The 19508-nt window shown below is 36.0% G+C and overlaps 1 protein-coding gene across 4 annotated transcripts in view; it reads left to right on the plus strand.

Moving 5' to 3' along the window:
* PLS1 (plastin 1) overlaps positions 1-17990 on the plus strand; it is a 50027-nt gene extending 32037 nt beyond the window's left edge. For 3 of the 4 annotated variants that reach the window (XM_026087011.1, XM_026087010.1, XM_026087012.1), the window contains exons 6-16: positions 228-309; positions 1689-1854; positions 1944-2086; positions 3476-3571; positions 5171-5366; positions 9928-10006; positions 11607-11721; positions 12487-12620; positions 14146-14269; positions 16406-16530; positions 17017-17990. In XM_026087011.1, coding sequence (XP_025942796.1) covers positions 228-309; positions 1689-1854; positions 1944-2086; positions 3476-3571; positions 5171-5366; positions 9928-10006; positions 11607-11721; positions 12487-12620; positions 14146-14269; positions 16406-16530; positions 17017-17152 — 1396 coding nt within the window. In that variant the 3' untranslated portion in view covers positions 17153-17990. Of the gene's footprint in view, positions 1-227; positions 310-1688; positions 1855-1943; positions 2087-3475; positions 3572-5170; positions 5367-9927; positions 10007-11606; positions 11722-12486; positions 12621-14145; positions 14270-16405; positions 16531-17016 lie in introns of those variants that run through there. The other variant, XM_026087013.1, reaches the window with a different exon arrangement.
* Positions 17991-19508: the final 1518 nt, after the last annotated feature.

Here is a 19508-nt window from a genome sequence, read left to right on the forward strand (position 1 = left end):
TATAAACCCTAACTGCTCAGCTTCTTTATAATTATGTACAATTTAGGGGTTTCTGGATGATTGTACAATTATTGAATAGGGAGAAGAGATTTAGAGGAGGATGCAGTCTTTTTTTATCATGTCAGACATCTTTACACCCAGTTTAAAGTGCTAATGATTTATAAACAAATAATAAAATGTTTTCTGAGAAATGAAAGCTTGAATAAATTCTGACTTTTCTTCCTTAGCAAAATGATTAACTTTTCACAACCAGATACAATTGATGAAAGGGCTATTAATAAGAAGAAACTCACTCCTTTCACTATTTCGGTAAGTACTGCACAGATAGGAACCTGCCACAAATGAAAAAGTAGAACATATTTCTATAGCTTTGTTTTAATGATAGTTTTCCTGGGGGAGCAAAAAAAAAAGTCATTTAAAAATGTTAAAGCATGAAGTTATATTTTCTAGTAAACTCTGATCAATTCTCCTGTGTCTTAGATTGCATAAAGAGAACTTGTCTTTCTCATGCTTTCCTTAGCTCTTTCCATGTTCGCTATTCTGCTTTTTGCTTTACTAATCTTTAGAACTACCTGAACAAACTAATTTTAGACTTCTAAGTGGAGGGAAAGGGTGGTATTTTAGTGATACAATACAGAAAGTATCTGCAAGGCTGCATACTGTATGGTAGGATGAGGGGTTTTCAATAGTGGAGAGTGGCTTGGATCGAAGAGGAGAAGCTTTATTTTAGTTGTGTTGAGCTAGAGATAATGGCTATGAAGTTATGAAAATGTTTGAGAGAGAGAGTTTTTAAGACTTTAGCTTGGGTAGAAGAAAATGGATCTGAAACAGGGAATAGAACTGTAAATTATTAGCCTAATGATGAAAGAAAACTTCAATCAAGAACCTCAGTTAAAGGGCAATTTTTTCATTTCAGATTGTGATATTAAAATAAGAAAAGTCAAAACATACCACATTCTAAATCCTGAGAGTGGGTTTTGTAATCTCTACCTATTTAAAGGATATGTGTCAGCGAGATGATACTACATGTGCTTACACTGTCTCTGTAGGTAGTTAAAATATGACACAGGAAAATATGAATAATAATGTTTGAGACCTGCTGAATATGTTTTTTCTTGGTGTGTTTCATCTGTGACAGTCACTGGCTTTAGTTTCAGTGTCAGCATGTTGAAATGCTGTGATTTTTCTTATGCTGTCTGTTCAATTACAGTTTAAGAGCTGGTTGAGTAAATGTGTCAGCCTGTACAGAGCCAGGATGGGATGACTGTGATGTCAGTAGCCTCCTGCACAGAGCAAAATTCCATATAAACACATGTCCACAGGATTGATCGCCTGGTATTTTGGGCAACATTGTTCAATTTGTGCACATGATACTAATGAATTACAAAAAGTTAATTTGGTCAGACTATTCCTCAAGGATCCAAGCTGTGGAAAGTGGTCTGTAGTGTTTTGGTGGGCTCATATTAAACAGTGTCAATACTATTTTCCATTAAATTGCGGTAAGACAGGTGGTCGTTCACAAAAAATAGCCGGAGTGTAGTGGTCCACTAGGAGCCACTGAGCTAATGAATTATTTCTTATGACTTCAGAAACTTGCATAATAACCCTTGCATTTATAGTTTTAATACGAACAAATTTACTAAGAATTACAACCTCCTCAATTTGTTAAATGTTGATATTCCAAACAGGAAAACCTAGACCTGGCCCTGAACTCAGCATCTGCTATTGGCTGTACAGTTGTCAATATCGGATCACAAGATTTGCAGGAAGGAAAACCACACTTAGTATTAGGACTCTTATGGCAGATCATTAAAGTTGGTCTTTTTGCTGATATTGAGATCTCCAGAAATGAAGGTAAGAGTATATAATGTGTATAATTTGGAATTAAATGCTTTGAGACCATGGTAGCAATGATTTCAGCTTTCTTTTAAACTTGCTTTTAGCTCTCATTGCTTTGCTAAAYGAAGGGGAAGAACTAGATCAGTTACTGAAGCTTTCTCCAGAAGAACTGTTGCTACGCTGGGTAAACTATCATCTGGCCAATGCAGGGTGGCAGAAAATCAGTAACTTCAGCCAAGACATTAAGGTATGCAGTTATAGCTGTGATAATTGAATACAGTGGTACTAAAACATACTATGTGTAGAAACAAATGAGCCAGAGAGAAGTGATCTGCTTTTTCTAGCTATGGGTTCAACCTGCTTTTTTCAACACTGAAAAAACATTATTTTGATCTCATCCTATTTAGCTGCTCATAATATAACATTGCGAAGTGAACAATTCTGACAAGCCCATATTAAGAGAAGTTCTGATGTTCTGTTGTTATTGGAGCTACTGGGACTATTTGCACTACCCTATTAGTTACCTCTTTCTTGGCCATTCTTCCCTGCTCCTGAGTCTGGAGAAACTCCTCTTTTATTTCTTTTGTTCTCTTAAGGAAATGGAATATTGCTTTAAAACTCCTCCTGGCACATATTTGATAATAGCCAATTGCCCTTCATACCTAGCATCCTACAGAAGAGTGGGAAAACATTTCTGGAAAGCAGAGTTACTCAGAGAGCTATCTGACCTAGCTACTGATTCTTGATCCAAGGAGAGAGCAGCTCCTCTCAGTCACTGTGCTTTCCTGGTGTGCCTGTTTACTGACGCAGGGAACTGAAAGTCACGCTGGTTCCTTGTGGCAGATGGCATATCTGCATAATTTTTCTCTCTTCTTCAGTTGTTCTGCCTAAGTGTGCAGAGTGCTGTAGTAAGTCCAGTAGAAGAGGAAAAAAAACAACTATTTTAAAATTAAAAGCAAAGGAGCAAGACTCCATGAGGTTGTAAAACACTTCGTCTCTTCACTGAAGAAAACCATTACAGTATTTGGTATTTATCTCTTTCAAGTGTCACCAAAAAGGCTATTATTAAGACAAACATTTAACAATGGTTTTGTATAAAAACTATCAATATAGTAAAAATGTTATATGTTATGTAAGTCAAGTATTAAACACTTATAAAACTATCAGCTTTTTTATTTTCTAGTTTCTAAGTGAAAAAGAAAGCAGAAGCATACTGAAAAGTGCATTAAATATAACTTCTTTTGTCCCTATAGCTTCATCCTAAAATAGCCACTTTTGCCTTCGTTTTTAATTGCAATTACGTGGTCTATGAAGAAATAAAAATTTTTATAAAGCAATCTGTTTGAAAGCATTGTGAGGAAATAAAATACCAACTCCAGCTAGCTAGTTCATATCCAGTTGAATTTAACTAACATTATCCAGAATAATTAGCAGACATTCCTTTGCTCTGTCATCTGGCTAATCAGAAATACTGTAGCAAAGTGACTGTGTTCAGTGAAGACCTCATCCATATCCACTGAAATTAGAGTGCTATAGTTCTGACTTGTATGGTTTTTGAATCAGACTGTAACAGCACTACATGGCTATATGAGGATAAATATTTGCTCATTTTTTAATATTTTACTGCTTGTTTTAGGATTCAAGAGCATACTACCATCTGTTAAATCAGATTGCACCCAAAGGAGATGACTTTGAAGAAGTTCCCATTAAAATTGACTTTTCAGGGTTTCATGTAAGTATCCTGAAACATAAAGATGGACAGCAATTATCCGAGACCTCTATCTGTATGCCCAGCCTCCTGGTTACAGAGCTGTCCCAGGATGTTTTGTAAAGCGTACAAAAGCTACATTGGATTCCTAAATGGCACAAAAAGTTTGAATGAGGAAAAACTTGAGTAAAGTTCTGGGGTGGTACTGAAACAGGATTATGCATCCTCCAGTCTAAAATTTGGAGCTATATGCTCCAAATATGCATTTTGGAACTACAATTTGGAGCTGTGTGCATTCTGGAGTTACATTAGTGCCCAACTTTTTTTTTTCTTCTAGTTGGGTCCTCCAAAGTGAATATTATAGCATCCTGCTTCAGTTTTGCTGTTCTGTAATTCACACAAGGGAAAAGAGTAGACTCCAGAACCCTTGTGATCCTTCCTCAGACTAACATTCAGAGATAATGTGTCAGCCCTTCCACTAACAAGCAGGGAAGGGAAGTGCAGCAACCCTCAAGCAACAAATTGTAAAGCAATAGGAGGGTTGAAAACATGTTAGTCTAAGCAGATGTGAAAACGCTTTTCTGTAAGCTGCTATTTAATGCTGCTTGGAAAGTTTACTCTGAGAATGCTTTGATACAAAATTCAATTTACTGCCTAAGATATCTGTATCAATCGGAATTCTAAGAAGTGGAATCTCATTCATTTATAATTATGAAAACCTGCATGCAAAATTATATCTGAATACAAAACTTTCTCTTACAAGTGAGCTTCAGTTCTCCCATGAAGAGAGATCTTTTTATTTGTTGCTTTTGTTTTGTTCTTTTTTGGGGGAGAAGGGGGGAGAGAAAGGGTAGTCCTCCTCCCCCGCCCCCCAAATATCCTATATGTTCATGTTTTCTAATGGGTTATAAGCCAGTATCAATAACATGTAACATGTTTTTCTGGAGCAAGTTTCTGGTAGAGTGTACAAATGTTGAATTACTGACTGTTATTTCATTCTAACAGTAATTCAGTTACTAACTCATTTCCTTCTGAGTTATAACTACTAGTGTTATGAAGATTAGAGGCACAAGTTATATGCTGCATGGTTTTGAAGACTGATTTATTCTACATAGATTAATTAAAAAAAAACTTTATTCATAACACAGGTTACAAACTGAGAAGATTCAGAGGAAAAATATTCAAAGAAAAACAAGGTGGTCGATTATCACATTCTGAAAAGTTCAAACTCTCACATATGGTTTGGGGCATCATCTGTAATTATGATGCTTGAGGATGTCAGTCTAAAGCAGTGGTGGTGAACCTATGGCACATGAACCACAGTCTGTGTGCAGTGCAGGCATCAACAGCCTGGAAACAGAAATAAAACCACTCCACTCTGGCTGCTGCCTCTGCTGCTGTGACTCAGGAGGCGTGCTGAATGGGCAGCCATGGAAGTGAAGGACAGAAAGCAAGTGAAGGAAGATAGGAAGAGGGGCAAGCTCAAGCGCTGGAGGAGAGAGGGAGAGACTGGCACAGGTCATTTAAAGTTTTGCCAGACTGCAGATTCAGAAAAGAATGGAACATGCCAGTATTCATTACAAGTTAATTTTTAATTTGATTTTTTTGTTTGTTTTTTTTTAGGAAAAAAGTGACTTGAAGAGGGCTGAATGCATGCTCCAACAGGCAGAAAAATTGGGCTGCAGGCAGTTTGTTACTCCAGCTGATGTGGTTGCAGGCAACCCTAAACTCAATATGGCTTTTGTTGCAAATCTCTTTAACACGTATCCAGCCCTACAGAAGCCTGACAATTCGGCATATGATCTCAACTTATTAGAAGGTACTCATCTTGCTAAGCATGCAGGAGATAAGAATGGTAGTGATTTCTATTTAGGTATTCCTTCTAGGCTGCAATATAGAATCCCTATGTGATGGTGCTTGTGTTAACACCAGTATGTAGAGCTTTCTCATTAGCTTTCAATATAAGCTGGTAGTAGAAGTCCCCATTACTGTGAATATTGGAATATGGGATTTTGTTCACTTATGTTGGCCTGATCAAAGGCTATTCCTGAATAATCTTCTATCATTTCATTTGCAGGAGCAAAAAATTTCTCATTTCCTTTCTAGTTTCCTGTGCTCCTTTCCATACTGTTTATATTTTAGCTGATATGCAAATTCTAGCTTTTCCTAATTCAGAGTGCTTGACTATGCAATTGTAATAGTTTTTTTTTTTAAAGTATTTTTCACTGTTTGTATTTGTATTTATATTGTGCGTATTAGTTTGCTGTTTTAAAAGCAGCAAACTGATAAAAAGAGACTTCTGGATCAGCAAGCTGTATTGATCCTATGGTATCAAGTTCGGAACTTTAAATGTACAGTTCAGATCCCTAATGCTAGAGATAAAGGGATAGTTATCACTAATTATTGGTAGCAATCTTTGGCTGTTACCCTTTCTGTGGATCAGCTGATCTAGGATAATGAAACAGCTCCTGCCAGTGTATTTCACAGTTGTTTGCTGATCTCAGAGGAATGGTGAGAATGAGGCTTGCTGCACTCAGGAGAATCACCAGCAATGTTCACACATTCCTCTGCGCTGCCTACTCCTGCCTTCCTCTTACTGTACCTATCAGGTTTCCTTACCATCTAGGTGAGTCTGTATTCCTTGCTCCTCCTCTTTCCACAACTTGTCTGTTCCACTGCATCCCTATTCCACAAATCTTGTATCCCCCAGACCACTCCTGTCTCAGGCTTTCTCTTCTTCTAGTTGCAYGCATGCCAGCTGTGGTGGAGGTGTTAAAGCACAGGAGGCAGTCTTCCTTTTTCCAGCTGCCATGTCCCTTGTCATTGCAGTCTCTGGTGTCCAGGAAGAATGAATGAAGTAAAGGCCTATTCTTCCTCTGCTGCAGTTTTGTCGTAAATGTATGCAAGAGCTGTATGGAGGTAGAATATGTTCAGTTCAGCTGGTCTCTTCTGAACATAAAGCTGCAGCTGCCAGCAAATCTTTACTTAGCTGTTATTTGAAATACTGAAAACTTGGTCAAATTTAGGAGGGTTTTCATTGGCATGATACAAAACAGCTGAACTAATTTCCGAACTTTCCTAAAATATTTAGGTGAGATCAAAGTCTCAGACAAAACAGGTTGGAAAAGTTATAAGCACCTGAATACTAGACTTGTAATGCTAAGTACTGGCCACATTTGAACTGCTATTTATAGTATAGGTTTCAGTGACATAATCATGCCACTGTTACCTGTTTAGGGGCAAGTATAAGATATTCCCCCTTCTATAAATAATAACTCCCGTGCTGGCATGTAAATACAAACCATCAAAGTAATTATTTCAGCCAAAAGGCAATATTGTTAATGTGTTTTTCTGTTACTTATGTTTTTCTTCCATAAAAACCAGTGTTTTTACTGTGTTTTTTTTTCAAGCTATTGTTATATAAAATATAAGATACTCATTTTGTTGTAGTTTCATCATAGATGGGCTGTTGTAATCTGACTCATAATTTATAATGCTTTCCTATTTTGCTTCATGAAATGCAGATTTGACCCCTCCTAATGTAGGTACTGTATTTAGTACTTTTCTGTACTCCATAAAAGTGTTATTCTGCAGTTATCTTGTTTTTTTTCTAGTGTTTTAATCAGCTCTGTCCTTTTCTTCTGGTTGATTTTGCATTGTTTTTGTATTTTTCTATTGCTTTAATATGCTGTCATAATTAAAAAGAAAGGGGGGAGYGGCAAAAAAACCCATTCAGCATATATAAATTGGGGCAAGACTTGCACTAGTCAAATGCCATATAGTTCTTTCCGTGGGTTCAACCAGTAGGGCCCTTCCATGAACCAAGATCTAAAGCTCTAGGCTTGTAAATGGGTGAGGATAAGTGGATGAGTAGAGTTTCTCAAAAGTCTTAGTTTTCTTGTGCTAAATTCTGTCTTTCCAATGATTTCCTCCTCCCCACCCCCAAAAGTATGCCATGTCTGTTCTCTTTGTTTGCTTGGTTTAAGACAATGAACATTGGGCATAAATTGCAATCTTCTCCATATACTCTGATAATGCTTAATGAGTCTGGTGACGTGCTCTTCTGTATGCAGAGAGCACATTCCTCAGGTATACCTACATAGCAAAAGGAACAAATGGTTCTTGGTGGGCAAAAAAAAGAAAGTCCTGACCTCAGTAATCGCATGGCCTTTAATTGAGTGTTGCTGTTGCTCCAGGGGACTTCTCCCTTGTGGGAAAGGCAGCAGAGTCTGGTATCTAACTCACACAGAAGGCTGAGTTCTTGGGGGGAGGAAGAGGAGGGACTTCTATCTGCCCACATATCCTCCAGTATGTATGTTGTCTCTTCTGCTGCTGTTGCTTAGTCTATTGGCAGCCTTTAAGGCTGTTAATGTGAGAGGGTTAACTACTCCTATTCAGGCCAGTTGAACTTGGGGTGCAAAACTGCATCTTAAGCTCTGTTGTCTTTCAGAGAGAATCTAAGTATTTGGGGCCCTTTGAATTCTTGACCTCATCCTTTTGGCTACTACCACTCAATTCCAGAGTATAATGATCTCAGAGAAGAAGGATGGCTATATGAAGGATACTACCAAATTGCTCCTCTTTCTTTTGTGTAGCTCTGCCCCCTTTCTGCAGTTTTCCTATGATTTTGGCTATCTGCTGCACCGCACAGCAGAAGATATGCTCCTGATAGGATCACAAGGTATATTTTGAATAAAAGAATGGAGAGAAAAAATGGGTCAGTTCTCAGCCATCTGGAAAATTTATGAATGCTTATGTGTTGCATGATAAAGGGATTTGTTTAGAGTGGCATATTAAATACAGTATGCTGTCTTTAGTTCCTGGATTCCTGCTAGCCAAAAGTGCACTTCCCAACTTGCACGTTCCTGCTTGTCTACTTTGGATTCTTTTGATGGTATTAAGCATGCAGTTTAAATTCTCAGTCTGAGTGTGGTTGCTGAGTATCTCTTTGAGTAACTATGCTTTCTTTAGTAAGATTTTGTTTAAATAATTTAGCTATTGTCTTTCCAACATACAAGTGTCCCTAAAGCACTTTACAGTCAAAGATTTTTAGACATTGCAAACTAACCCAAAGATCAGTAACCCTAAACTTCACAAAAACAAAAAGGGGCTTGCTTCAAAATAGTATAACCTCTTATGTTACTATTTATAAATATGTATCATTTATTTTATATCATGCTTCTGCTTGATCTTTACCTGTTTTACAGAAAAATAGACATTAATATTTTTGTCATAAAATGTAATCCTTCATTGTCTTTTAAATTTTATTGTGGAAAGAAATGTGTGAAAACTGACTGTCTGAAGACCTTGCAGAATAGTATTTTTCTTTTGTTTTAGCATTTAGTGAATCTTCGGTAATTTTTTTTCTAGTGAATCTTTGAAACAAATATTAGTTTGAATTGCATAAGAAATGCCTTATAATTTAGAAAGAAAAAATAGCAGTAGGATGAATATCTATTTCTAATTGTTAATCTGGCTGAAATGTTTTTATAAAATTTATTCTGTGCAAAAATATCAATTACAGATGAAATCTTTCTCAGAAATGTCTGAATTTAAATTATGGTTTTGATAAAATGTATTTTGAAGTCAGTTTTTTGTATAAAAGGGGAAGACACCTAGATTAGAATTCTAATCTTTATCTAAAAAATCATGTTATGATATAGCTTTGTTTCTTGAAGAAGTAATATTAAATAGGTTTTCTTTCTATTCTAAACACCTGTTTAAACATTAGCTTAATTTCACAAAAACATTTGCTGTTCTCTATTCAACCTGAATTTCAGTACTAAATGAGACAGTTTTCATGCTACACAAATCTCTTAGACAAACTCAGTATCATTACCCACTAAGGAATAAACAAAAAAAAGAAAAGAAAAATCTTACTGAGATTTAACTGTTTGAGTTCTATACGATCTGTTCTTTCATTGTTTTTTTTGGGGAGGATTTCTCCCCCTCAATATCCTTTCTGTTTTCATTCACTGGATAATCAGACTAGCAGAACAAAGCAATGAGGATATTCCAGGCTCGGATTTTCAGTTTAAATGTCCTTCTTTGAGAGGAAATGATATATGCAGCATTGATTCACAAATAATTGGCCACAAATCCATTGTTAAAATGAGTTTTAGGTAATTTAGTATGTAGGTTATGTATTGCTACATACTGCTGGGGAAATAAACCTTACAGAGTTTATACTTACTACATACTAATATATATATTTATTTATTAGACTACTGTTATGGAAAGGATGAACTTAACTCTTAAAAATTTAAGACAAAAAATGTAGTGCAGGAGCTATTTAGAGTAACTTGCTGATTGTACATATGTGAGTCATTTAAACATTCCTTGTCCAAGTAATTTATATAGAATTATACTTTTCAATACAGGAGAAAGTAAGGAAGAAAGGACATTTAGAAACTGGATGAATTCACTGGGTGTAAGCCCATATGTTAACCATTTATACAGGTAAAGCTTTTTTTTTTTTCCTTCCTCTTTTGATAATCTCTTAATCTCCCTTAGATGTAATAAAGTAGATATTTCTGAGTATCTGTTGTAGTGCAGTAACAACATTAAGAAAGGGAAATTTTACTTCTGTTAGAATAGTGATTTCCAAGTTTTGTTCCACATAGCCACGAGAGGAATTTCAGAACTGGTCTGTAGAACCACATCAAGCAGTATATGATTTAGATATTCCACTCAGGATATAGAAATACTAGACCTAAAATGTTGTGATATGCTCCATTTATTCACTTGTATTTTAAATAATATTATGCTTGAAAAAAAAAAAGAGGTAATTTGTGTTTTATACAGCATGTTTTTTATTTTCTTTGATGAAAGATACTAGTGGAATGCACCGTGACCATATAATCTATTAAAACAATAATGTAATCCTGAATTATAAGGAAGTGTAGAGGTCTGCTGAATAGACTGTAACATAGCATGGTTATGAGCGTGCTTGTAAACTAGCCTACACTTATTCCATAGTATCAGAATGCGGGTCAAGAAAAGTTTTATTAGCTTCCTATGAAAGACAAAATCCTAGTCCTCCTCATGAACTATTCAAATTGATGTCCCAAATTCTCACATTCTCCTAAATAGAACCATACCCTGAAAGCTATTTCTAATTAAATAAAGATTTACTTCTCCTGTGAGGGAATATCTACCAAAAGGGGATAAACTATAGCAGTAATTTATATGAAATGTGAATATAAATTACATTTATAATATAAAACATAAATTGTATTTATAGTATAAATTTAAAATTTGTTCTACTAATAGATAAAAATTGGTTTAAACAAATTGATTTTACTGTGGAAAACCCACAAAAGGAAAGACTTTTTAGTGCACTCTTTAGATGTTTCTGATCACTTTTCAAATTGTGCTAGCAGTTAATTTAAATGCCATCAATTAAAGATGTGATATAGGGAGCAACTGTGAACATCTGCTTTCATGTATACTTGCTCCTATAATTAATTGCTTCTGTTTTATCACCTCTGTAATGTCATTTTCTCTGTAGATAGCTTAAAATGGAGAATGCTTACAGCTAACTACTAATTTCAGTTGGCGAGCAGATGAAGGAGATCATCAGGAATGTAATTTATTATAGGAAAGTAATAATTTTCCTTAATACTCTTCTTTCACAAGATAAGACAAGATAAGCTTTTAAGACTGTAGGTGCAGATTAGGCACGAGTATTTAACATTTTGGAAAGTTCTGAAAYACTAAAACTAGTTCAATAAATAAAATCTGTTTACCTAGATGTTTTTATTTATACCTACCTTATGAAAGCAATCATTTAATTAAAGTTGGAAAAAACAGTGGCTCTGCTTTCTTCACTGAGATTTGTGAAAATAATAAAGTTCAAAATAAAATTTGATTTAAATCAAGTCAGGAATCAATAAGTAGGATAGGCCAATTTCTTCAAAGACTAAAACAAATTTTTATTTACGTAACTGGATTTTTTTCAGCAGCTTAATGTACACTTTCAGTTGTCCGAAGTACTGGTTAACACTGTCATTGTAAACTCGAAATTTTGTAATTAAAAACATTATTTTTCTCTGATTAGTGACCTCTCTGATGCTTTAATAATCTTCCAATTGTATGAGATGACTCGTGTGCCGGTTGATTGGAACCATGTCAACAAACCTCCTTATCCTTTACTCGGTGGTAATATGAAAAAGGTGCGTAGATATTCTGTAATACAGTCCAGTTTCACTGTCTCCCATTGTGCTGCTTGTAGTATTCTGGACTGGTCGATTTGTGTGTTACTGGGACAGGGCTGGCAAGAAAAAAGGTGTGGAGGGGAGTTTTCCGGGTATTATTTCAAGGAATAGAGAGCTGTTTTATCAAACGTATCACTTTGGCTTCTAAATGTGGACAATTGTTCATAATTCTTAATGTAGGGTCTAACTAGGCTATCTAAGTAAAAATTTCAGGCCTGACACAGCTATTGTGTCTGATGCTCTTATACCATGAGATGTTTCCCTCCCAGAGCAGTTTTATATTCCTCCAGGAGAATTTGCACAAGCCTTGCAAAATCCAAACTTTCAGTTAGTTGTGTGATCTTTATAAAGCCAGAAACATAGAGAAAAAACTTACTGTCTGTTTAGAAAGAATACATTTTAATATGGTTCCAAATTCAGTTTTGATGCAAGTATATACTATTTCATTGACTTTAGTGGAGGTGAACTTGATTTCCTCGGGTGTGAAATAAGATTATCACTGGAGTATTACCTAGTGTGTTTTTTATCTGCGAGAATAGTAAAGCTGCATTATGATTTCAGCATAGTGTAGAAAGGCTAGAAATCTTTCTCTAGCCCCAAATCTCACCATGGGTAGTACTAAACCAAATGAATTCAAAATACATATAGATTATAGGTCTGTATTATAGAAATATTAAGGGTTTTTTTATTCATTCTTTGTAAACACTAAACATTTATTTTTAGATTGAAAATTGTAATTATGCAGTAGAACTTGGGAAGACAAAAGCCAAATTCTCCCTGGTTGGTATTGCTGGACATGATCTAAACGAGGGTAATAGAACTCTGACTCTGGCTTTGGTATGGCAGCTGATGAGAAGGTAATGTGTTCTTCTAGGTGTAGTATATGCAATATGTATATGTGTGTGTGTGTATAAATAAATATATATTAAAAATGTATTTCAAGGCGACTTAAGGCAAGTGTTCAGTTCACCTTATATAAACAGGTGCATTCACTTTAGTGGAGGTGTACATGCTATCATCAGGTACAAATGTTTCATAATCTGAGTAAAATTTCATACTCTGCAATAAATAGACTGACCTAAAATATAAGTAACCTGGTTATACAGTGAAGCAATCATAACTATTCTATATGTGAGTTAATGATATGGGAAATACTAAAGAGAAGATTAATCTATATTAAACTTAAGGTCAAAATTAGGTATTTATATTCATTCAAAGATTTAAATATAACAATAATCTTTTGAACCCTTTGTAATCAAAGAACCAGCTTCACAATGTTTTGTGTGTGCTTTTTTTGTTGTTTGTTTGGAAATACCACTGTCATTAACAAATAAGGCTGTAATACTGCTACAAATTTTAAATAGTGTTTGAAGAAATATGGCAATTTACATAAGTTAACGCTGCTTTTTGTAGTTGTGGAACACTAAGAAAATGCATAACAAAGCGGGAACTGACAGAACCAAGTGCAATTTGCTAGTGTATTTAAAAAAACCAAGTATTTCAGAGAGCCATCTCTGAAGTTCCCACTTCTCTAAGATAAACTTTTATACTTTGTTTTATATATCGTGTCGTGATTGAAGCCATGATAGTCCATTTTTAAACATGCATTTAGATAGAATCAATGGAACTTCATATACTGAATATTGTGTTGAAAATAATCATTATCTCAAAATTATAAATCGTTCAGCAAGTACAAAAGCACAAAAACCTCTTTATTTCATGTAGATTCCATTCTTTCCATACCTTTCTTTATGCAGGGAGTGATTTCAATATTTTTAAAAACTTAAAAAAAAGAGAGGGAAGATAGGTAGGAAGAGCTAGTCTAYGCTATAGACTTGTTGGGGAGGGGGGATTTTTAGGCCATCACAGTTGCAGTAATATAACTACTGTAAGATTAAAATCTTGCTAGTGCACTGATAGGAAAAAATATAGTATTATAAATTAATTTCAATAAAGAATATTTTTATAGAAAATATTTTCCATAAGTTAATTTTCTTACACCTGCCCTGAAACACTCTATGCTTTTGTTTCTCAGAGTGTTGTAATTCAGTTTTCAAAGTGATTGAATGCTAGGGAACCATTTAAGATTAGAAAGTAGAGGTAATTATGATGTGCTGAATAAAAGAAAGATAGAAAGAAGAGGTAACAGTAGATATTATGGGGTTTTGGATGTAATTTTACTCTTGTAACAACTAAAAAAGTGATTTTAAAGTACGAACTAGTTTATAAGGTAAAAATAGCTTATGCAGATGAGTACGTGGCACTGTTACTGCTCTGAAGTAGTATTTTACTTTTGTTTATAGCTTGCTTTTTTTTTCCTTTAGCAGAGAAGTGTTCTATCACTCACTTGATTCAGATTATCTTTTATTTTCTTTATTAAAGGTATACTTTAAATGTATTATCAGACCTTGGAGAGGGGGAAAAAGTAAATGATGAAATTATTATTAAATGGGTGAATCAGACACTTGCAAATGCAAATAAGAAAACTTCAATTACCAGTTTCAAGGTAATCAAATTAGTTTACTTTCCTTCTTTCCAAATATAATCAGATCTGGGATTTTTAATCTGATCTTGTTAACAAATTGGCTTTAACAGTGGATCTCTCATTAGCTAGAATAACCTGATCAGGAAATATTTTTGAGACTCTCCATCTTCAAAAGTATTCTACAGCTCTATTAATAAGAAATAACAAAAAGGAAATGATAATTGCTACTGTAAGATTAAAAAAACAACCCAACAACTAAACTTTCAAAGGGCCTTTTTGATGAATTTATTTAGGCATGGCACGTCAGACACCTTCCAAATGTTTGCATTTGTGCACTCTTATATTTGTGGACATGGAAGACAATTCTGGAAATACTCGGAAAATTTTTCACCGTTTTTTAGTAGTAGCTGTTCAAGATTACTCACTCGTGCAGTGGCAGAGCCAGCAGAGGGAGGCCGAGTTAACCAGCACGCTGCCCTGTATCAGTAGCATCGCTGATGTGCCGCCGAGCTAACGAAGCACATCAATGTCAGCAAATACTTCAGAACACTGCAGGAACTATGTCCCATTCAGCAAACAGGAGAAAATTGTTACAGGAAGTCTTCCTTTCACATTTTTAAAGTGTTAAGCATGAAAAGTCATATATATGTCAGCTGTGTTATGCTGTGTGAATCTTATTCTTTAGAAATGGTAGATTGATAATTGCACACAAATGTAGCCTTTTAATACAGGTCCACTATACCCATTGAAACAGTTACATGTTGTTGGGATTCACAACAGGAATATAAGAGCCTAGCAGGTTAAATAATTGAGATCTCCTTGTATAATGAATTAGGTAAGTTTAGGCAGAAGGTGATATCAAATTATTTTATACAACAAAATATTTAATTTTTACTGCAGAAAATTATTTAGACAGGTCTTAATCTTATTTTCTTCAGTGGGATTGATTCTTCTCTCATTTCTACATAAATTGTAATAATGATGGTGTAAATAAGTTGAAAGTAAGAAAATCTGTACTAGCATCTTGATTTTTTGGTATGTCTGTATTTTTGGGGGGGGTGGGGGAGGGGAGTATTTTTGTTTTAAGGTAAATCAATTGATGGTAGACCATAAAGATAAGGAGCTACTGATTTAAAGAAGCATTATTCAGCATATCTCTTTTACTACTGATTTTTGACAACAATTATGTATATATTCTCTTTCACAATTTGAATTTTTGTCTATATTTTTGTGTTACTACATTGTATAGCGGAGAAATCAGAGGTCTGATATTGTGTTTGGACTAAGAAAGCAAAGTCTTATTGGCAGCAGTGCAAACGATAAAAATTACAAAGGTGTTTTTTGGTTTATGGTCTTGGGGAGACATCCCATGCTTTTTAATGTCTTTAAAGAAATGTATATACTATTTTTAAAAGTATAATTAGTGTGGAGGCTTTATGGAACTCCAATGAATTTGAAATCGTAGCTCTGGCCTGGTGGTGAAGGCAAACGCATCACATGGTTTACGTGCTAAGCCTCTGGAGAAACAGAGCCAGCCGCACTGGCCCTGTCTGCTGATTGTTGGTTTGACATTATCTTGTACGAGGCTGCTTATCAGTCTTAACAGTTGGGAAGAAATAATTGCGGCAGTAGCATCTGCTATTTTAAGAACAGAAGAAAACACTTTTCAGTATATTAAAGACAAAACASAGTCTGCTAGTACTAGCTCAGAATACCATCAGAGTCTCCAAAACTATAAAAAGTGTGAACCACAAGCTAGCTGCAGGAAATAGTTCCATTAAGAGAAAAGGAGAAGAATTAGAATAGTCGGGGAATGCAAACAACTTTTTGTTGTCTTGATAAGTCTGGTCCTTGGACTTCTTCCAAAGGTTCTTTTTTCCCTTTGGGTAGAGGTGGGGTTCTGCTTTCACTAAATCATTTTAAGCTGTTTACATTTGTGTAACAATATCAAGACTGAGAGAGAACCTTTAACAGATTTCACGTGCTGAAAACATTAGGCCTCATAAAGGGAGAGAAAACCTCATGCAATAAAGCAACAAAATACACTGCTGTCTTTCAGAACAACATAAGATGTGCTGTAGGGTTTTTTGCATTGTGAAGGCAGAGTAATGAAAGCAAATAAATTCCTTATTAATCTTTTTGGTCTTTTTTTTTTAGGACAAATCAATTAGCACTAGTTTACCCGTCCTAGATTTAATAGATGCCATTGCACCAAAAGCAGTTCGCCCAGAAATGGTCAAAAGAGAACACCTTTCTGATGAAGACAAATTGAATAACGCTAAGTAAGTTTTGAAGGAATACTTTATTTTCCTTAAATGCAGGAAATGCATGAATTCATGATGTAATGAATATGATTTATTGATTTGTTAACAGTGAGAAGTTACATTGATATAAGTTGATTTGTTTCAAATAGAATAAATTACATTTTAGATAGAAAAATAGCTCTAGAATATTACTATCATATTCAAAATATGAACTCAAATTCACTGCTCGTATGACCTACCACTGCTCCACTGCAATTGATTTATTAATAGCCTGCTGTAACCCATTCTGTTTTGAGAAAAATAAATGCTTTGATAACCACTAACAAAACATCTGCCAGTGCAATTGTTAATACATACCTTTTTCATAATAATGCCCATTATAATGTCCTAGAGCGTAAATACTGACTGAATAGGCATGTCCTGTTATTAAAATCTGTTGTTGYGAGTCTGAGCACCTTAGCAGATACAAATAAAATAACAATTTTATTCTTCTTGTTTTCCAAGGTATGCAATCTCAGTTGCTCGAAAAATTGGTGCTCGTATATATGCTCTCCCAGATGATCTGGTTGAAGTGAAGCCAAAAATGGTAATGACAGTGTTTGCATGTTTGATGGGAAGAGGACTAAACAAAATAAAATAATGGAGAAACTGAACATAATATATTCCGCCATGTTAAGCACGACAAATGCCTCACAGTTTACAGAATTCTGAAGCTTAGTCAGTATAAAACCAGAGAAAATCTGTTTGCACAAATATACTCTGTAATTATATTTTAATAATGTGTTTATATTAGATTTCATTGTTTCATAACACTGATTATTTATGTGTAATATTGCTTTCAGAACATGTTCATTACCAAATTAAGATCACAAAGTTGTATTGCTTTAAAAAAATCATCAACAATGTCAATTAAGCTTCATGCATATTACTTTCCATAGAATGTAAGAATCTACATCATTTTACATATGTTATTTCAGGACCTATTGTGAAACATCGCTTTTTTTTTGTTTTTGGTGGGTGTTATTTACATGTAGACATACCTGTGTAAAGGTGCATTCCAATACTATCACATTACCCCAAACTGCATAAAAGTTAGCATCCTTGCCTTATTCTCTGAGAGCTTAACTCTTCTTGCAGTCGATGAGAGTCTTGCCATTGACTTTAATGAAAGCAAGTGAAGGCTGGATAACGTCTGGAAACTATAATGATAAGCTGATACAATGATAAAGCTGATGAAACTTTTGTGGGGGAACAAACTTTAAATATGTAGTAGTAATTAGTTCTGTAACTGAGCAGGAACTTATATGGTCTGTGTCTTAAGAAAAAACAGGAAATAGCAGAAATGTAATCATGGCATTATTAGATCTGCATATACATTACCTTTGCAGGTGGACCAAACATCTGATTTTTTTTTTCCATAAAGTATTGTATAAGAAAAATAAAGAGCTGGCTAGTCCAGTCTTGGGGACTCACATGTATTGCATTTTCCTGTGGATTGTTCCTTTGGTTTTCCTGAAGTGTATTCCACATATGCTAAGGTTTTGCTAGAAAGACTGGTACATTGTCTGTGTGAGATGAAGTCCATAATTTTCATATTAATTTTAAAGTAAATATTTGTGTTCCTTTCTCAGGAATTTCATTTGTTAAGACTCAATATTTGTTGTTGTGTAAACTATTGCTGTATGTAGTGCTTTGTTACCTCCACGAAAAAGACACTAAAATTATGTAGCTCATTATTTCATATCCAAAGTTATTCAGAACTTATTTTGATTAAATTGAAATGGTTTTATAAAGGCAACCACTCATGCTTCTTGGCATAAGAGTTTGATGTGTGGTAACTAAGACATAGATGTTGAAGAATAAATGACAGCCACCATCTGAGATGAATTGTCTTCCCAGAGTAATGTTCACTTTAAAGAGGTGAATGTTTCCTTTAACCAAACAAGATTTTTCTAAAGAAGATTTGAGAAACTGATTCAGATTTTCACCTCCTATAAATCCTTATAGCTCAGCCAGAGTTAGCAGAGCTGTGACACTAACCAGCTAAGGCACTGGTTCTGTATCTCTGCATGGTACACACTGATGCAGTAAAGAAAAAATTGCTGGGTAGGCACCTGTATAAACTAAACTAGATAAACACACAAAACCATTAGATGATAGGTGCAAGTTTGTGTGGGGTAGCTTGTATAATATACAACCAAACGTAGGCGTGGTGAAGTTCAAGGATAAAATGGCACATATAATTTTAATATAAAAAGGAAAAACTTAAATAGTAATGATGTCTAGAAGCATCCCTATGAGAGGAAACAACAAAAGACAGTAACTATTTCAGAAATACTGTGTTCCTGTGTTGGGGGTGGACACGTGCTCGAGGTCCCTTGAGAATGCCTGGCGAGGGTATGCGTGAGCTTCCACGGCTGTAGCTTGTTATTCAGACGGGTGCGCTTATAAAGCCAGAGAACACCAGAAAGGCGTTCTCATTAAAAAAAAAAAAAAAAAAAAAAGCTTACTTTCAGTGGCTCTTCGTGTTTGTCCCCTCCGCGAGCCCCGCGGGGCTGCCCGGGGCTCGCCTCGCTGCGCCGCTCCGGCCCCGCTGGCGCTGCCGCCGCGCTGCCAGCTCCCTCCGGGCGAGGGCCGCGACACAAGCCAGGTCGTCTCGCTGTGAAGAAGCTGAGGCGCCGGAGCAGCGGGAGCTGCGGCTGCGGCGGGCGGGAGTTGCTCCCGTCGCCCTCCGCAGGGCGCACGGCGCTGTGCAGCCCGATGCTGGGCTGAGCCGCTACCGCGGGCGGCGCGAGGGCGGGCGGGCAGATGCGAGGAGCTGCGCACCAGCGGCCATCGATGTCGGCGGCCTCCTCGTGCTCGTGCCGCCGAGGCCTGGCTGGCGGCGAAGGAGGGTCTCGCCGCAGCGGGGAGCGGGCGCGGCCTGCCGGCTCCGCCCCCCTCCCCGCGCTGCCCCCGGCGAGGGGCCGCCGCCATCGGAGCCTGCGCAGTGCGGC

Source organism: Apteryx rowi, unplaced genomic scaffold (assembly GCF_003343035.1).
Source record: "Apteryx rowi isolate R43461 unplaced genomic scaffold, aptRow1 scaffold_70, whole genome shotgun sequence".
Lineage (NCBI taxonomy): Eukaryota > Metazoa > Chordata > Aves > Apterygiformes > Apterygidae > Apteryx > Apteryx rowi.